Source organism: Salvelinus sp. IW2-2015, unplaced genomic scaffold (assembly GCF_002910315.2).
Source record: "Salvelinus sp. IW2-2015 unplaced genomic scaffold, ASM291031v2 Un_scaffold285, whole genome shotgun sequence".
NCBI lineage: Eukaryota > Metazoa > Chordata > Actinopteri > Salmoniformes > Salmonidae > Salvelinus > Salvelinus sp. IW2-2015.
Window position 1 is genome coordinate 393,736 of NW_019942531.1, and position 19,162 is coordinate 412,897.

General features: G+C 43.0%; 1 protein-coding gene across 2 annotated transcripts in view; it reads left to right on the plus strand.

Annotated features, from left to right (window-relative positions):
• Positions 1-19,162, plus strand: part of b3glcta (beta 3-glucosyltransferase a) — a 147,301-nt gene that overhangs the window by 66,808 nt on the left and 61,331 nt on the right. For both annotated transcript variants that reach the window (XM_024135322.2, XM_024135321.2), the window contains exons 4-8: positions 3,861-3,970; positions 12,661-12,737; positions 13,797-13,908; positions 15,826-15,962; positions 18,118-18,181. In XM_024135322.2, the coding sequence (XP_023991090.1) occupies positions 3,861-3,970; positions 12,661-12,737; positions 13,797-13,908; positions 15,826-15,962; positions 18,118-18,181 (500 nt within the window). The remainder of the gene's footprint in view (positions 1-3,860; positions 3,971-12,660; positions 12,738-13,796; positions 13,909-15,825; positions 15,963-18,117; positions 18,182-19,162) is intronic.

Here is a 19,162-nt window from a genome sequence, read left to right on the forward strand (position 1 = left end):
ACAGTTAGTCATACTATTTCATCCTTTTTTATTTTTCCCCCAGGTGTGCTTCTGTGTGTGCTGCTGTGTGTGTTTTTTACCGTGTGGGGGGGGAGTCAGGCCCTGAGCTGTGTGAAGGGTTAAATGCCAGTAAACTGTAGTGGAACTCACACGTTCTCTGCTCCGTGACACTGATGGGGATGATAGGCGCTGCAGGATATCCCAGGGGGGAACGTACTTCTCTTCCCCCGTACCTTCTGCCATCCTCCCTCTCTACCCTCATGCTCCCCTGTCCCCTCACCCCCTGCCATCCTGTCCCTCCGCATTATCTGATCTTGTGTAAAGTCTACTGATCATCACCACAAACACACTTGAGTTTGCTTTCTGTCTTCTTCTTTCGATCTCTTTCTATTTCTCTCTCACTCACACGAATATCAACTCCAACACACTCCAGTGCCTTCGGTGAGGAGAGAGGGTGAGTGTGTTTTTGCCATTGAGCAGAGAGGATGATAGTGTAGGAAGGCTGGCTCCATGTGATGAGAAATAGTATAAGAATGGAGAGCTCTCTCATGTCTCATTCAGGCAATATATCTGAGGGCAGATACTGTCTTTTTATCGATGGACTGCCCCCCCCCCCCGCCCCATGGAATACAGAGCGAGAGGAAGGTGAGATAAACAAACGGCAGACTCATATGCTTGCCAGCTCTGTGATCAGATAAAGATCTGGTCAAATAAATAATCTGTTGATGGTGTGTGTGCCTGCACGTCTGTCCGTTTGCGTGCGTCCGTGCAGGCATTTGTGTGTGTGTGTGTTTCTGTCCGTGATTGTCCGTGTGACGGCATGACCAGTGCCAAGGGACACCACTATCTCCCTAGCCACCTTCTCTCCCCTTAAGCATCACTGCACAACCCTCTCAGCCAAAATACATCACAGAACAGAGCGGCAAAATCCACTTCCGTTTGTCATTGAGGCATTTCTCTGTGCTTTGCGATGTCTTTGGCATGGGAGCCGCCATTTCAAATCATCAAATCAGCCGTAATTCGATAAATGTATCGATCACTCACTTCCCCTGGGCCTGCCTGCTGTGGCTGTCGGGGCATTAGAAGAAGAACGTGGAAAAGCATTCGCGACTAAAAGGATAGGACGCGAGGACAAGGTCTGATGGAGATTAGGTTAGAAGGGGAGACTGTACTAGGATTTATCCTTTCCTCCCATCCTGTGTGTCCCAAGTGGCATCCTATTCCCTACTTAGTGCACAACTTTTGACCAGGACCTGTAGAGCTCTGGTCAAACGTAGTGCACTATGTAGGGAATAGGATGCCATTTGGGGCGCTGCCTTCCTTTCCGTTGTTTGATGATTAATCGAAACCCATTAGTATGGCGCCCGGGACGGTGAATTCACTCTTAATTAGTTTCTTTTTTTACCCCCGGTTTCTCCTCTGCTTTGACATGGGGGGGACGTATTATCTACACAATGAGAGATTGGCACGCAGCTTATCTGATGCTCGCACTAGTCACAGGCAGCTGTTGTATTATTGCTGTTCGGTGCAGTATCAGAAGGCTAAGCTGTTGTGGAACGGCATCTAGGGCTTTAGAATACATTACACGAGCATGTGTACACACACACACACACACACACACACACACACACACACACACACACACACACACACACACACACACAGGCGCAGAGTCAAACAGACACCACACACACTAAGCGGACTCAGGAGAAAGGCTTTTAGAGGTGGTGTAAAGGTATGAGAGACAGATTGTCTCTAAGTTGATCTTTCAGAGGAGGGTGGTGTGTATGCGTATATAGGAGAAAGGGGGGGGGGGAAGCCTCTTGATCTATTGGGATTCTGTGATGGGGTGTGGTGAACCAGGGTGGAGAGAGAGGCTGCACACTCAGAGCAACACACACTACGTAAAAAAAAACACTGATCCAGTGTTTACCCCCTGCTGATTTCTCAGGCCCTGTGTGGGAATGGGTTCAAGTGTCATCCAGTGTACTCACATCAGCTCTTTCTCCTCCCCCTCTCCCTCCCTCTCTCTTCCCCGTGTCGCTCTGCCACCACCATTAGCCAGAGGAAGATTACAGACCTGTCACTGGCTGCCATGACTTGTTTGTGTTTAAAAAACATCCCCCCCCATGTTACCGTTTGTTAAAAAAGCTTTACATAAAAACAAACCTCCCCGTCGGTAATCTTTATGACCACATTCTGTGCAAATACTTAAGCGGCTAATTAAAATGTCCAACGTGGCAATCGGGCTGTCTGCCGTATTTGTTTGACCAGAACCAGAGTATGTGAGTGGAGTTGAGCTATTGGAAATCGCGCTCATCGCTCATGGAGCGTGCACCGCTCTGGCCCTCCACATCCTTTCCTTTCTAACCACTCCGCTAAAAACCACTTCGCGCTCACAGGGGAAAAAATGGCCACTCCAAATTTGATCCATTTATTAAACTCACAATTTAACCAACACCAGTCTACCTGCACCTACCCTTTTGGTTTTGAAGTATTGAAACCAAACCATATGGATTTGCCACACCTTCCCTGAATGACGGCTCACCACTACATATAGGCCCAATATAGGCTGTATCTCAATCAAAAAAATCATTCTTTTAGATGCTCCTAACTTTTTTAAGTTGTGAGCACCAGTGGCACCTGCTACCTCTCTAAGCAGTCAGTCAGTACACCTGGCCAAGCTGACTCCTCTGTAGTCTCTAGTTTCTACACCTGGATGTGGCTTGCTGCCCTACTGGGGCTACGCCATAGCCATATTCTGTGTTCATAGGCTGACATCAGTAGCCTAGGGGCCAGAGATTCAGAGACCTGTTCAAGAGGTTAGAGAGGCAGACTACTATCCAGAAGGTTGCTGGTTTATATCCTGGTAAGGGCAATGAAAAATGGAAGTTCTGACAATCTCAAGGAAGGGTGCTGGTTTAAAATCCCATGGTCCATCCAGTCAGTCAGTACAGCAGCTGGATGTGGCCTGCTTTCCCAATGTGTGAGTCAACTATGATTTCACAGTCATCACAAACTTGTCAAAGACAGCTTAGGGGATTGGATGAGGGTCGTTGGGTGTAATTCCATTGAACAGTGTGATGGGTGAAAATTGCACACATTCTTTACTCCATTAATCCTTCAGCCAGGTTGTTATTCCGTTGGCAAGCGAGAGAGACCGAGAGCTTATGTAGTTTACAGTCGTTCCCATGGCCACCGATGTGATTGGTCACACAGGGAAGGCCTCCATCCCGTCATTACTATTCTGTAAATGGATTCCACATGAAGCCCGACTGCACAATAATGATATGTAAACGTGTCGCAAGCCGAGGCGGCCGACTTCTCCAAAGAGCGATCGAGGCCGTTAAAGAGATATTGTCGAGCGGCTACAACAGGCTCCCCTACAACATGCTCCAGTGTGTAACCTCAGGCTTGTTACACACTGGAGATACTCGATAATATTTACTAGGCTGCCCATCTTGTTTCTCTGCCTCTGCCACACACAGTGGACAGCTGGGCTTTAGGCTGATTCAGCTATCTGTTGTGTTCTGTCACTGCATTAGCCAACCCCATCTGACTGATCATCATTTATTGTTTGTGTGTGTGCGAGAGTGTGCGCGAGAGTGACATTCATGGTCTTTGTCACTCAGGCCAAATGAAACTTGTATTCATGGGATGGTGATTGTCATGCTAACAGTGGAGGTCAGAGTAAGGTAGTGTTTGTGTGGGACTTTAAGGGAGCCGTTGATTATTCCTGGGATATCTTTCGAAGGGGAATGTGTTGGTGTGGCGCTAATTCACATCATGTGCTGTGTTTTTCTAACCTAATGTGTGTGCCTGTCTCTCTTATCTGTTCCTGTGCTGTCTGTGTGTTGCAGACCTGCGAGAGATAGTGTTTGTGATCCAGAGCCAGAGTAACTCATTCCACATGAGTTGGGCGAAGAGACAGAGAGCAGACCTGTTACAACAGACTCAGAGCCTCACACAGGTACCACCAGCACCACTTAAAGAAACACACACAGCAAATGTTTTACTCTCCTTTTGGGGAACTACAATTGATTTCCTTTCCATTTTCCATAACCCCTAACCCCTAATTCTAACCCTAATTGGAACCCCAAACCTAACCCCTATGCCTAAAATAGCCTTTGTCCTCTTTGTCCCCACAAGGGAGAATTCCTTGTTTTACTACCCTTGTGGGGACTTTTGTGGATTTCCAGTACCCACAAGGATAGTAATATACGCACGCACGCACGCACGCACGCACGCACGCACGCACGCACGCACGCACGCACGCACGCACGCACGCACACACACACAGGTTTTTAGAAAAACAACAGCATCCCTTAACTTCAACCATCTTCTCTAAGCAATATGGTTCATGGCCACAAATAGCTGTTACTTACCTACTTATTCCTCTACGCTCCCTGTGGAGCATATAGCCATCATATCTGTTGCTCTTTTGGAATAATTAGAGTGGAAAACCATTAGCTTAGTGTAACCGAGTCAAGTTCAACTCTTTACGTTTAAATACCACCATCCGTGCCATTGAATTGCTAGCTTTTCGGTGACGCTTCCGGCTGAAGTATTTCAAGAGGGTGGTCAGCTGTGTTTGCGAGACAGAGGATGCAAGATCAAATAGCAGTGCGGGCCTGTGAGCGAGAAAGCTAGACTTTTACATTAATTAAATAGAACCATTGAGAGTGGTTACATTTCTCCAGCCCCATCCCTCAGCTGTTTACCAAAACAGTGATGGGGTGTTTGCTTTGTTGTTGTTTGAACTGCAGATTGTTCCTTTAACACGGTGTTATACAAGCTAATTAACAAGCAGAGTTTCAGTTCTGTACCGATACTGCAGTCAACCAAGGAAATAAATGATATGTCTTTTCACAATAAACTTAATCAGCATCAATTAACCATGAAAGAGGCACCCGTGCAGTCCATGCTCGTTGCCACATGGTGTCAGTATTGCTTTAGATATGAAGGAAACGATCATTGTCTCAGATCGCAGCCCCATCTGAACGGTAGGGAAAACTAGGTACTGGTAGCATAGTGTGTTGTGCAATGAAATACATCACCATGGTTGTCTTTGTTAAACAGACTACATCATATTGTATTCTGTCAGCATCATTCAAAACATTTATTCCAGATCAAAATGATCCTGTGTTGTCTCAATCCTGTTCTCACTTTATTTTAGAAAGATAGAGGAAGACAATATTTAGACCAAATGTCATGGGATGATATAATATTTGTTTTAGCAAATATAATGTGATATGTTACATACTTGATTCTGTTTTGTTTTTAAAACATTTTCTTTTTTTTTCTTTTTTTAATAGGAGGGACTACATCTGAAGGGGGAGCAGAATTTAACACAGTACAGGATCATTTTGGACTTGAATAAATGTTTAGAAAAACTATGCCCTGGATTGAACACATTCAGGCCTTCAGTATGTAAATCAGCTGCAGTCCAAGAGAACATCATTTAATTATTTCAAACCTATCCTGTTCTCAGATGTCCCCCTAGTTAGAACCACCATTACATCCGTCCATTTAGCTGAACCCTGGAACATAGACTAACTCATACACCGCATATTATTTGACCGCATATTACAGTTAACTGGTAGGTTGCCTCTTGCAGGGATGGTGAAGGATTAGGTCGCTCACCATGTCTTGAAAGCTGTGTGTGTGGGTTCTATTTTGAAGTTCTATTTTCAAGATTGTTTTCGCTGGATATTGCATAAGTAATTTAACCCAATCTCTGTTCAAGTTAGTTATTTGGTGAGTGATAACTGTGGTCACTCAATAGCACTCAATAATTAACTTGATAAAAAGCAAACGTTAGAGATGCATTTTTCCTTGTATGTCTTTGCAAGGTCAGTAGAGCAGAACAGGGGTCCTTGTCTGGATACCCAGACTTTTTTCTCTGACCAAAAGCTACACCACACCCACGCACGTTAGTTTCTCCTACGCGTCTGGATCTGAGTACCTCCCCGACCCTTCACCGAATGCCAACCCATTCGTGGCCGTCTGATTGGTCCAGAAACCAATGGGTTGGGCCAGAGCCAGAACACACTTGGGTAAAGAGCCATTGGCTTTGATACTCTGATTGGTTAAAGACGATCCAATCGCTGATGACTTTGTTTTGTACGAAGCCCCTCGTGCCCTTTGTCACCACAAACAACTTCAATGATGGCAGTCTCAGACTTCAGTATGTAGCGAATGTAGCGAACGACAGAGCAGTGGAATAATTTAGTGTGAGTCGTCAGGCTACAGGGGTCCCTCAGCAATTGACAAAACAAAGTCTTATAATCACGCAGGGATTGGATGTGATCTGAACTGTAATATATCTGGCTGGCCTCCTTGTGTTGCCTCAATGTCCCCCTGGACCTGGATGTCATGTAAGGGTTATACACCGAGTATACAAAACATTAAGAACATGACATAGACTGACCACGTGAATCCAGGTGAAAGCCATGATCCCTTATTGATGGCACTTGTTAAATCCACTTCAACTTCAGGGGAAGAGACAGGTTAAAGAATGATTTTTAAGCCTTAAATTGACAATTGAGACATGGATTGTGTATATGTGTCATGTAGAGGGTGTATGGGCAAGACAAAATATTTAAGTGCCTTTGAACGGGGTATGGTAGTAGGTGCAAGGCGCACCGGTTTGTGTCAAGAACTGCAATGCTGCTGGATTTTTCACACTCAACAGTTTCCTGTGTGTATCAAGAATGGTCCACCACCCAAAGGATATCCAGCCAGTTTGACACAACTTTGGGAAGCATTAGAGTCAACATGGGCCAGCATCCCTGTGGAACGCTTTTGACACCTTGTAGAGTCCAGGCCCTGACGAATTGAGGCTGTTCTGAGGGAAAAGGGGAAGGGGGGTCAACTCAATATTAGGAAGGAGTTCCTAATGTTTGGTATACTCAGTGTATAGTCAAACTTATTCAGCTGCATATTTCTATAAAAAGTGGCTGTGTGTAAGACTTGCAGGAGCTCGCAGTGTGTGTTTGTGTGTGCGTGCATAAGATGGCACCGAAGAACATGGCTGACGTTTTACATTCTCCCTACCAATTGTGCAATTTTTTGGCGTTTTGTGTAACTCATTTTTTAACTTATTGCGTAGATTATGTTGCTGCTACCGTCTCTTATGACCAAAAAGAACTTCTGGACATCAGAAAAGCAATTACTCACCACAGACTGGAAGAAACCTTTTCCTTTAACGAGTCCGACGAGAAAGATATCTTGCTTTCCCTGGAACAGGCCCAGATCCACGCCTTTTGCGTGAAGAAAAGATGCCGGAAAAGGGGACGAGGATCGGGGGCGAGTAAACTCCCAATGCCTTCCATTCTCCTTGCTAACATGCAATCGTTAGAAAATAAAACATATGACTTATTATTAAGATTATTCTACCAGTGGGACATTAAAAACCGTAACATCCTATGTTTCACTGAGGCGTGGCTGAACGAAGAAACAGACAATATAGAGCTGGCGGGATTTTCCATGCACCGGCAGAACAGAGACGCTACCTCTGGTAAGACGAGGGGTGGGGGTGTGTGTCTTTTTGTAAATAACAGCTGGTAGCCGATGTCTAATATTAAAGAAGTCTCGAAGTATTGCTCACCTGAGGTAGAGTACCTTATGATAAGTTGTCGACCACACCATCTACCAAGAGAGTTATCATCTATATAATTCATAGCCGTCTATTTACCACCACATAGCGAAGCTGGCACTAAGACCACTCTCAACCAACTCTGTAAGGCCATAAGCAAAGAAGAAAATGCTCACCCAGAAGCTGCGCTCCTAGTGGCCGTGGACTTTAATGCAGGCAAACTTAAATCAGTTTAACTACATTTTTACCAGCATGTCACATGTGCAACCAGGGGGAAAAAATCCAAGACCACATTTACTCCACACACAGAGATGCATACAAAGCTCTCCCCTGCCCTCCATTTTGCAAATCTGACCACAGTTCTATCCTCCTGATTCCTGCTTACAAGCAAACTAAAGCAGGAAGTACCAGTGACTCTCTGAATATGGAACTGGTCAGATGACGCGTATGCTACACTACAGGACTGTTATGCTAGCACAGACTGGAAAATCTTCCGGGATTCATCCAATGGCATTGAGGAATACACCACCTCAGTCATTGGCTTCATCAATAAGTGCATCGACCTCGTCGTCCGCACAGCGACTGTACGTACACATCCCAACCAGAAGCCATGGATTACAGGCAACATCTGCATCGAGATAAAGGCTAGAGCTGCCACTTTCAAGGAGCGGGATCCGACGCTTATAAGAAATCCCGCTATGCCCTCAGACGAACCATCAAACAAGCAAAGCATCAATACAGGATTAAGATTGAATCCTACTACACCGGCCCTCACGCTCGTCGGATGTGGCAGGGCTTGAAAACTATTACGGACTACAAAGCGAAACCCAGACGCGAGCTGCCCAGTGACGCGTGTATACCAGACGAGCTAAATGCCTTTTATGCTCGCTTCGAGGAAAGCAACACTGAAGCATGCACGAGAGCACCAGCTGTTCTGGATGACTGTGTGATAACGCTCTCGGTAGCTGATGTGAACAAAACCTTTAAACAGGTCAACATTCACAAAGCTGCTGTGCCAGATGGATTACCAGGACGTGTACTCAAAGCATGTGCGGACCAACTGTCAAGTGTCTTCACTGACATTTTCAACCTCTCCCTGACCGAGTCTGTAATACCTACATGTTTCAAGCAGACCACCATAGTCCTTGTGCCCAAGGAAGCGAAGGTAACCTGCCTAAATAATTACCGCCCCGTGGCACTCACGTCGGTAGCCATGAAGTGCTTTGAAAGGCTGGTCATGGCTCACATCAACAGCATCCTCCCGGACACCATAGACCCACTCCAATTCACAAACCGCCCCAACAGATCCACAGAAGACACAATCTCAATCGCACTCCACACCGCCCTTTCTTACCTGGACAAAAGGAACACCTATGTGAGAATACTGTTCATTGACTACAGCTCAGCGTTCAACACCATAGTGCTCACTAAGCTAAGGACTCTGGGACTAAACACCTCCCTCTGCATCTGGATCCTGGACTTCCTGACGGGCCGCCCCCAGGTGGTAAGAGTCGGCAACAATATGTCACCCAACTGCTTGGCCACACACGACTCCAACACCATCATTTAGTTTGCTGACAACACAACAGTGGTAGGCCTGATCATCAACAACGATGAGACGGCCTGTAGGGAGGAGGTCAGAGAACTGGCAGTGTGGTGCCAGGACAACAACCTCTCCCTCAATGTGAGCAAGACAAAGGAGCTGATCGTGGACTACAGGAAAAGGCAGGCCGAACAGGCCCCCATTAGCATTGACCCGGCTGTAGTAGAGCGGGTCGACAGTTTCAAGTTCCTTGGTCTCCACATCACCAACGAACTATCATGGTCCAAACGTACCAAGACAGTCGTGAAGAGGGCACGACAAAACATTTTCCCCCTCAGGAGACTGAAAAGATTTGGCATGGGCCCCCAGATCCTCAAAAGGTTCTACAGCTGCACCATCGAGAGCATCCTGACCGGTTGCATCACCGCCTCGTATGGCAACTGCTCGGCATCTGGCACTACTGCTCGACAGTAAGGCACTACAGAGGGTAGTGCGAACGGCCCAGTACATCACTGGGGCCAAGCTTCCTGCCACCCAGGACCTATATAAGGCGTTGTCAGAGGAAAGCCCATAAAATTGTCAGAGGCTCCAGTCACCCAAGTTATAGACTGTTTTCTCTGCTACCGCACGGCAAGCGGTGCCGGAGCGCCAAGTCTAGGACCTAAAGGCTCCTCAACAGCTTCTACCCCCAAGCCATAAGACTGCTGAATAATTCATAAAAATAGCCACAGGACAATTGACCCCCCCTTGTACACTGCTGCTACTCGCTGTTAGTTTGTTACCTATGCATAGTCACTTCGCCCCCACCTACATGTACAGATTACCTCAACTAGCCTGTACCCCTGCACACTGACTCGGTACCGGTGCCCCCTGTATATAGCCTCGTTATTGTTATTCCTATTGTGTTACTTTTTATTATTACTTTTTATTTTCGTCTACTTGGTAAATATTTTCTTCTTCTTGACCTGCACTGTTGGTTAAGGGCTTGTAAGTAAGCATTTCACGGTAAAGTCTACACTTGTTGTATTCGGCGCATGTGGCAAATAAAGGTTGATTTGTATGAGTATGGGGGCTGTGGCTGTTGTAGCTTGGCAGTTTTGGAGTCTTGGGACCAAGCTCCCCCACCCTTGCCACACACACCTCACCTAGTCTACTCCATGATTAAAGCATACTGTGTCTCTGTGATGGCTGTGTCTCTCTGACCCTGAGTCACCTCTCAATCAGCCTCCCATTCTTCCGCTCTGCTCCATGTCCACACTCTCCACAACCACACCATGCTCTATCTCTGTCTCTGTTTCTCTATCTGTCTCTCTCTATCTCTCACTCCTGCTCAAATAAAATAAAATAATTTGTCACATGCACCAAATACAAATACCGTGAAATTCTTACTTACAAACCCTTAACCAACAATGCAGTTTTAAGAAAATAGTTAAGAAAAGATTTACTCAATAAAAAATATAAACACAATAAAATAACAATAACGAGGCTATATACAGGGGGTACCGGTACCGAGTCAATGTGCGGGTGTACAGGTTAGTTGAGTTAATTGAGGTAATTTGAACATGTAGGTAGGGGTAAAGTGACATGCATAGATAATAAACAGCGAGTAGCAACAGTGTAAAAACAAAGCAAATAGTCTGCTGCTGATTATGAGTCTGCACGCACACAGTGGCCATCACCCAAACTCTGCTTCCTCATGCCACTCTCCTCTCAGATCTGGCAATCGTTCTTTTAGAACGATTGTCCTTGCAGCCTGCCTGGTGTTTGAACTGACTTATTTCTTACTACCTAAGGTGAGTTGAAAGTCAAGTTTAGATGGGTGAACATACCATTATGAGCCTCGTTATGTTGTTAGTGTGTATATGGGGCTTGACTGAGCTGCTGGCAAACCCCCGGCTGACTAATGTGGTTAACATACTGGACACAGACTAGGGTTAATGAGCATTAATGTGCTCCACAGTTTATAACATGAATGTGCTCCACAGTTTATTACATTAATGTGCTCCACAGTTTCATAGCATTAATGTGCTCCACAGTTTATAGCATTAATGTGCTCCACAGTTTAAATATCATTAAGTGCTCCACAGTTTAATAGCATTAATGTGCTCCACAGTTTATAACATAATGTGCTCCACAGTTTTATCATTAATGTGCTCCACAGTTTTATAAGCATTAATGTGCTCCACAGTTTATAGCACTTAATGTGCTCCACAGTTTATATCATTAATGTGCTCCACAGTTTATAGCATTAATGTGCTCCACAGTTTATAACATGAATGTGCTCCACAGTTATTACATTAATGTGCTCCACAGTTTATAGCATTAATGTGCTCCACAGTTTATAACATGAATGTGCTCCACAGTTTATTACATTAATGTGCTCCACAGTTTATAACATGAATGTGCTCCACAGTTTATAGCATTAATGTGCTCCACAGTTTATATCATTAATGTGCTCCACAGTTTTATAACACTTAATGTGCTCCACAGTTTATAGATTAATGTGCTCCACAGTTTATAACATGAATGTGCTCCACAGTTTATAGCATTAATGTGCTCCACAGTTTATCATTAATGTGCTCCACAGTTTATAACATTAATGTGCTCCACAGTTTATAACATTAATGTGCTCCACAGTTTATAGCATTAATGTGCTCCCACAGTTTATATACCATGAATGTGCTCCACAGTTTTATCATTAATGGCTCCACAGTTTATATATTAATGTGCTCCACAGTTTATAACATTAATGTGCTCCACAGTTTATATCAATTAATGCTGCTCCACAGTTTATAGCATTAATGTGCTCCACAGTTTATAGCATTAATGTGCTCCACAGTTTATAGCATTAATGTGCTCCACAGTTTATAACATTAATGTGCTCCACAGTTTATAGCATTAATGTGGCTCCACAGTTTATAACATTAATGTGCTCCTCAGTTTATAACATTAATGTGCTCCACCATTTTCTAAGATGATCATTTAAACTACTACTAGTAGTCTGATGGTTGTAGTCATCAATTGTCCAATTAACAATCACCCATATTAGCAAACCTATTTCATTTCAAAATTCACATTTCTCTAGTATATGCTACTTATCGTAATGAACGATATCAGTACTTAAGCTTTGTTCATGTGTCTCTGCTGTCTCTAACTAAACAAACACAGTTGTTTCCAATCTAGAACCAGACTCTTTGAGGACTGTCCTTCCAAAGGTTCCTTAGGTTGTCCTTCCTCCTGCTGTAAACTAAAGACTTCTTTGGTTACTCTGCTCTAAATTGACTACCTCTTAGGTTACTGCTTTAAAGTAAATACTTTGTTAGTTACTCTACTCTAAAGAAAATACTTCCTTGGGTTACTTCTGTAAAGACTTCCTTAGCTACTCTGCTCTTTAGTTAAGACTCCCTTGGTTACTTATTTATGTTACTGCTGTAAAGTAATGATTTCCAGAGGTCCCATTGCTGTAAAGTAACAAAGGTTTCCCTGTCTGGCTTGACTTAAACACAGTTTTTCTTTTCAGACACCCCCTCCAGTCCTGCTCCTCCACAGTCTGACAGACAATGAGGGAGACTGGAGCATCCTTCCTCTGCTGCCTTAGTAAGTGCTCGGGCCTGTCAGCTTTCAAAAGAGCAGCAACATCCACAAAGACTTCCATCTTGTAATTCCATACAGTACAGTAGGGACATAACGATTCACCGGTAGGCATTGGTCCCCAGTTCAAATGTTTAAGATATGAGTGCATGGTCTGCGGGATCGCAAACCGATCCAATTGTAGCATGTATCAGTCAGAAAATCTATTCAAACTTTACGAATCGGCTGCTCAGTTTTTTTGTTGGCTCAAATGACTTTCTTTTTACCTTCCGAAAATACCGCTCATATTTTGTGACCACTGTGGCCTCTCCTTCAGTGTCAAACTAAGAATGTAATTATGTTGACAGTCATTGATCTGCAAGTCATTTTGCATGCCGAATAACCCCAGGCAATATCAGTAGCCTATTTAAATTGCACGCTGTGTGCAGCTTTGCGCGCTGACCATCGAGAGGTAAGCCTATTCCTGATCTACTCGTCACTTTCAGCATTCAAATGTTTGTCAAATGGCTTCTGCAATATTAGGCTTTGTTAGTTAAATGACAACCAATGTAATTTGCGATGTCATGTTTATCAAATCCGTTGTTGAAAAGCGTATGGCTGTCTCCATCTGATAGGGTCAGGTAAAAAAAGAGGGGGGAAATAATTGCTAACTTTACTAACCATTTTTCACAAATAATCTTTGGCAAATAACCTTGTAGCAATATTTGAGGTTAGTACAAGGCCTATACACACAATAGTTAGGTAGTTTGAATGTTAGAATGTTTCTCCTATAACAGGATTACCTACCATACGATGATAGTTACCTATAGCCGTCACCTTATGCCCTGTTCGGGCTTTTGCTAGCCTGGGTGCCAGTCTGTTTCGGCTCTCTTGCTAACTCCTTATTGAATTTTCATGCCAAACAATGACAACAATGATGGAGTAGGCAAGAGCACAAACAGATCTGGGACCAGGCTAGACTTTTGCTACAAGATAAAAAAAAATAGGTCATATCGTGAATGTATCCACTGGTTCAATAAGCTGTGTAAAGGTCTGGCGACCCTGACGATGTTTCTGCCTCCTTAGCTTCTCCTCGTTGTTTGGGAAGAACTCGTCCTGGTTGGTGTTTCTGGAAGAGGAGACTAACGTCAAGGTGACCAAGCTGCTCCAGGCCCTCAGGAAGTTTGACAGGAGAAAAGTAAGTGACCCACAGATTTAGGATTGTAATAATTATATCTCTACTTAGTGACCTCTCTGTGTGTGTCTGTCTGTCTCTCTCTCTCTCTCTTTAGACGTGAAACCTTTGTTTCGAAAAATAAACTCCAGTACACTGGCATTCTTGTATGTGCCACAGAGTGTCTAATGGATCTCATACTAAAGTTTTGGCCCAAATTACCTTTACTTGGTACCGGAATCACAGCACTTCACTTCTCCTTGGCCAATGACTGATCACTAGCCGTCTGTCTCAACTGCTGTAATAGAGTCAGTGGGTTGGACCTAGTCTCGGAAACTCAGACCCTAGCCAACAGCAGTGACTAGCGTCTGGGATTAACGATGGACTCTTTTTCAAACACAGTATGAGCAGCTTTAGCCGCCGGCTCGCCGGAGGCCCATTGATAATAATTATGTTATGATTGTTTTTTAGCAGCAGCACAGATGCAGGGAGGGTTTTGTTTTGTGTCTTATTAAGGTGATATTAACCATTTTACTCCGAGCTTGTCTCCAGAGCTGCTCTCTCCCTGAGGTTCAGGATCCAGGTGTTGCCGGTTGGATTAGCGACTCGTTTTAAACCACAAACAGAATGCCAATAGAAAAGGTTTTGTCCTCCACAGTGTTATTGAGTTAATATCAATTTTGTTTTGAATAAGTGGATAAGTGGATTGAACGACAGTTGATAGTGTTGCTTCATTTTTTTCAAAGTAACATTATCCTATTGACTGCAGCAAAGTGAATGCTTAAACTTTCTGGATTTTGTTACCATCAATAATTTGTGTAGGTTTTATAAGTGTTTCAAATTACTTGGCTCTCCTACTGTCAAACATAAAATGTTTAATCTTGGGAAATCACAAATTATGTTTTTGTTGCTAAGATTTATGGGTGAATGATTTGTGCTTTGATAAGCCTCGACAGTTGAAACAGGCTTTAAATCAAAGCATGGGAAAGAGCCAAAAATCATCCAACGGCCATCCTGATTAGTACATCCCGACACCGTCCAATGAACAACATCAAACTAATTACACCTTCCGGTGGTACACCAGACCTTAACAGAGAACCGAGGTTCAAGTTATTCTTACTCTGAAAAACGATGCATAATAATTAAGTGAACATTCCATCTGCTAGCCGGGACAACCTGGAACCTGTAAGGGATTCCAATTCCAAGTGAGAAATAGAATTCATGATTACCTCATCATCACACAAATCAAATCAAATTATATTGTCACATGCCACAAGTACAACAGGTGTAGTAGACCTTACCCTGAAATGCTTAGTGACAAGCCCTTAACCAACAATGCAGTTTTAAGAAAAAAGAGCTAAGAAAATATTTACTAAATAAACAAAAGTTTGTTTTTTTTAAGACAAAAAAAGTTACACAATAAAATAACAGTAATGAGGCTATATACAGAGGGTACCGGTGACGTGTCATTGTGCGGGGTACACACAGTGCTGAGCTCCGAGCACAGCACTGTATCAGGGATGAGGAGAGGATGTAGGTGGTCTTATGACTCACTTTAATACATCACACTGTATGTGTGACTTCAATTTCGGGTGAATTCGATTCAGTATTAACGCAGGGACCATCTTTACCATGGTCAAATAAAGTCTCAAAATAGTTTTGGGTACTTTAAAAACAACTACTACTAATATAACTGGTAGACTCCCCTCAGAGATACTATATGCTTCCGTTTATCAGATTAAAAGAAGTGTAAGCAACAAAGACTAAGGCAAAGTACGTACATTTGCCTGTCATCTCGAATTGGGAATAAAGTTTGCTCTTTTTAATTACATTTATTCCTGCAACGTTTATAATTCTTAATCTCAATGAATACAGCCCAGATGTGTGGCGCGTTAGCAGCTGTGTCATCATGATGCTGATGATGTCACATCCATCCCTCAGGAGTGGTTCCTGGGTAAACCTCTCCATGACGAGGAGTCGACCATCATCCACCACTACGCCTTTGCAGAGAACCCCTCCATCTTTAAATACCCAGACTTCTCTGCTGCCTGGGCCCTTAGCATCCCCCTGCTTGACAGGTCAGATCCTAATCTATATCTAACTTCCTTTAACTTTTGTCGTCTCCATCTACCTTTCGTTATAGTTGCAATCTGTGATTTGTACATACATTTTTGGACTTCTAAATTAATTGTATAGCTATTTCTTCTTGGAAAATATAACTTATGAATGCCTTATTCAACTGTCTTATCCGATCAGAACCCAAAATATAAGCTTGTTTTACTCCATTGTTTGTAAACAATGTCAATTGAAAACAAACACGTCATAGCTTTAAAACATAGTTAGAACTATACGTTTGATCTGATGGATCTGTCAGTTCTTGCATCCATAGATCTATTTATACATCTACTAAAGTGTGATTACATTTCTTCAGGCACATCTCTCAGCTGTTTACCCAAAAAGTGGTGGTTGCCATTTTTGTTGTTGTTTGAATTACAGATGGCAGCGTTGAACCCTAGTCTCCATCTACCCTCCTTTAACCCTAGTCTTGATCTACCCTCTAACCCTATGCTCCATCTACCCTCTTCACTCCAGTCTCCATCTACCCTCCTTTAAACACTAGTCTCCCTCTACCATCCTTTAACCCTACTGTGGAATTTCTTTCCTTCTCAATGCGTTTTAGCCCATCAGTTTTGTTGTGACAAGTTAGGGGGTTATACAGAAGATAGCACTATTTGGTAAAAGACCAAGTCCATATTATGGCAAGAATAGCTCAAATAAGCAAAGAGAAATGACAGTCCATCATTACTTTAAGACATGAAGATCAGTCAATCTGGAAAATGTAAAGAACTTTTAAAGTTTCTTCAAGTGCAGTCGCAAAAATCATCAAGGGCTATGATGAAACTGGCTCTCATGAAGACCGCCAAAGGAATGGAAGACCCAGAGTTACCTCTTCTGCAGAGGATATGTTCATTAGAGTTAACTGCACCTCAGAAATTGCAGCCCAAATAAATGCTTCACAGAGTTCAAGTAACAGACACATCTCAACATCAACTGTTCAGAGGAGACTGTTTGAAACAGGCCTTCATGGTCGAATTGCTGCAAAGAAACCACTACTAAAGGACACACATAAGAAGAAGAGACTTGCTTGAGCCAAGAAACACGAGCAGTGGACATTAGACCGGTGGAAATTTGTCCTTTCGTCTGATGAGTCCAAATTGTTGGTTCCAACCGCCATGTCTTTGTGAGACCCGGTCTGGCTGAATGGATGATCTCCGCATGTGTTTTTCCCATCGTGAAGCATGGAGGAGGAGGTGTTATGGTGTGGGGGTGCTTTGCTGGTGACACTGTCTGTGATTTATTTAGAATTCAAGGCACACTTAACCAGCATGACTACCACATCATTCTGCAGTGATACGCCATCCCGTCTGGTTTGGGCTTAGTGAAACTATCATTTGTTTTTCAACAGAACAATGATCCAACACACCTCCAGGCTGTGTAAGGGCTATTTTACCAAGAAGGAGAGTGATTGAGTGCTGCATCAGATGACCTGGCCTCCACAATCCCCCAACCTCAACCAAATTGAGATGGTTTAGTATGAGTTGGGCTGCAGAGTAAAGGAAAATCAGTCAACAAATGCTCAGCGTATGTGGGAACTCCTTTAAGACAGTTGGATAAGCATTCCAGGTGAAGCTGGTTGAGAGAATGCCAAGAGTGTGCAAAGCTGTCATCAAGGCAAAGGGGGGCTATTTGAAGAATCTCAAATATAAAATATATTTGGATTTGTTTAACACTTTCTTGGTTCTTGGTTATTCCATATGTGTTATTTAATAGGCTTAATGTCTTCACTAATATTCTACAATGTAGAAAATAGTAAAAATAAAGAAAAACCATTCAAAATAGTAGGTGTTGTAATATATTTTTTATGTGAATCACATTTTTATTTGGCGTACCCCCGACGGCATTGCGCGTACCCCTGGGGGGTATAGTTCGGGAATACCTGACCTATAGTTTCCAATGCTAACATAGATCTTGTTTCATCCCTAGTGGTTTTTAGAAACCTGAATAGCAACCACATCTCAGCAATAATGTTCTCTGCTGGACAATAACTTTTGTCATACTGTTTTTTTCATTATATTGTCAATCATTGTTACATTCCTTGTGGTCTAGGGAAAATAATAATATTTTATTCAGTTCTAACTGCACATTCTAATAGACAGTGATTTGATGTTCCAGGCTCGCAAACAAAGTGAGAGATGATCCACTCAAGTCTGACTTCACTATCGATCTGAAGCATGAGGTAAGATTTATATCCGACCGCATTATTGTTATGAGTTCAAATAAAATGTTAATGGTCGCGTACCCATATTTTGCAGATGTTATTGCGGGTGTAGCGAAATGGTTGGTTCTAATGAAAATGCTTTTAAAGAGTAATTTAAATGATTCGTTTTTAATATTTGGACATTTTGGCTACAGTTTATGACACATGGAGTAAAGCAGATGTTGTTATCGGATCATAATGTGTGTCACTAACCACGCTTCTATCCACAGTTTTATATGCACTTAAAGTCGTACCGTATAAAACAAGTCACGACAGCTCTGATGGAAACAGGAAGTTTCCGTACAATTTCATAAATGCAGACAGATAATTTTTTCATTCAACATGGTAGGATCTTTTTGTGTCTGTAAGATGAATTATGTGCGCAATGGTGGTGGAAACGCCTTTATGCCTAAATATTGATATAATAGCATATTGAGATAAACTTGAAGTCACGCAATGATATAGTGTGCGGTCCTCCCACTACGAATCGGGAAACCATTCAGTTTATTAGGCTACAGATGAAATAAGTTATGTGATGAACTTCACAGGGTGGTGAAAGCGCACAGTGTTGATGCTCTTGTCCAATAAATATTGAGGGTCTTATTCTGGTGACATGATGCTTGACTGCTATTTGACAAATACAAATATTCTTGCTCTTGTCCATAATAATCTCATCATGTAGACTAGCCTACCCGCCCTGTATCTGTGAGCTGTTGGCTAGAGCGCACGTACCAAGACCAGAGTAGGAACATTTGCTATTTAACGCAACAGTTTTTGTGACAAAACTATCGGTACAGTTGAAAATGCGATGGAAACACATTGAACTTTAGATTTGTATTCGGTACATGAAAACTTAAGTGGTAAAAGTATACTGAACAAAAATACACTGCTCAAAAAAATAAAGGGAACACTTAAACAACACAATGTAACTCCAAGTCAATCACACTTCTGTGAAATCAA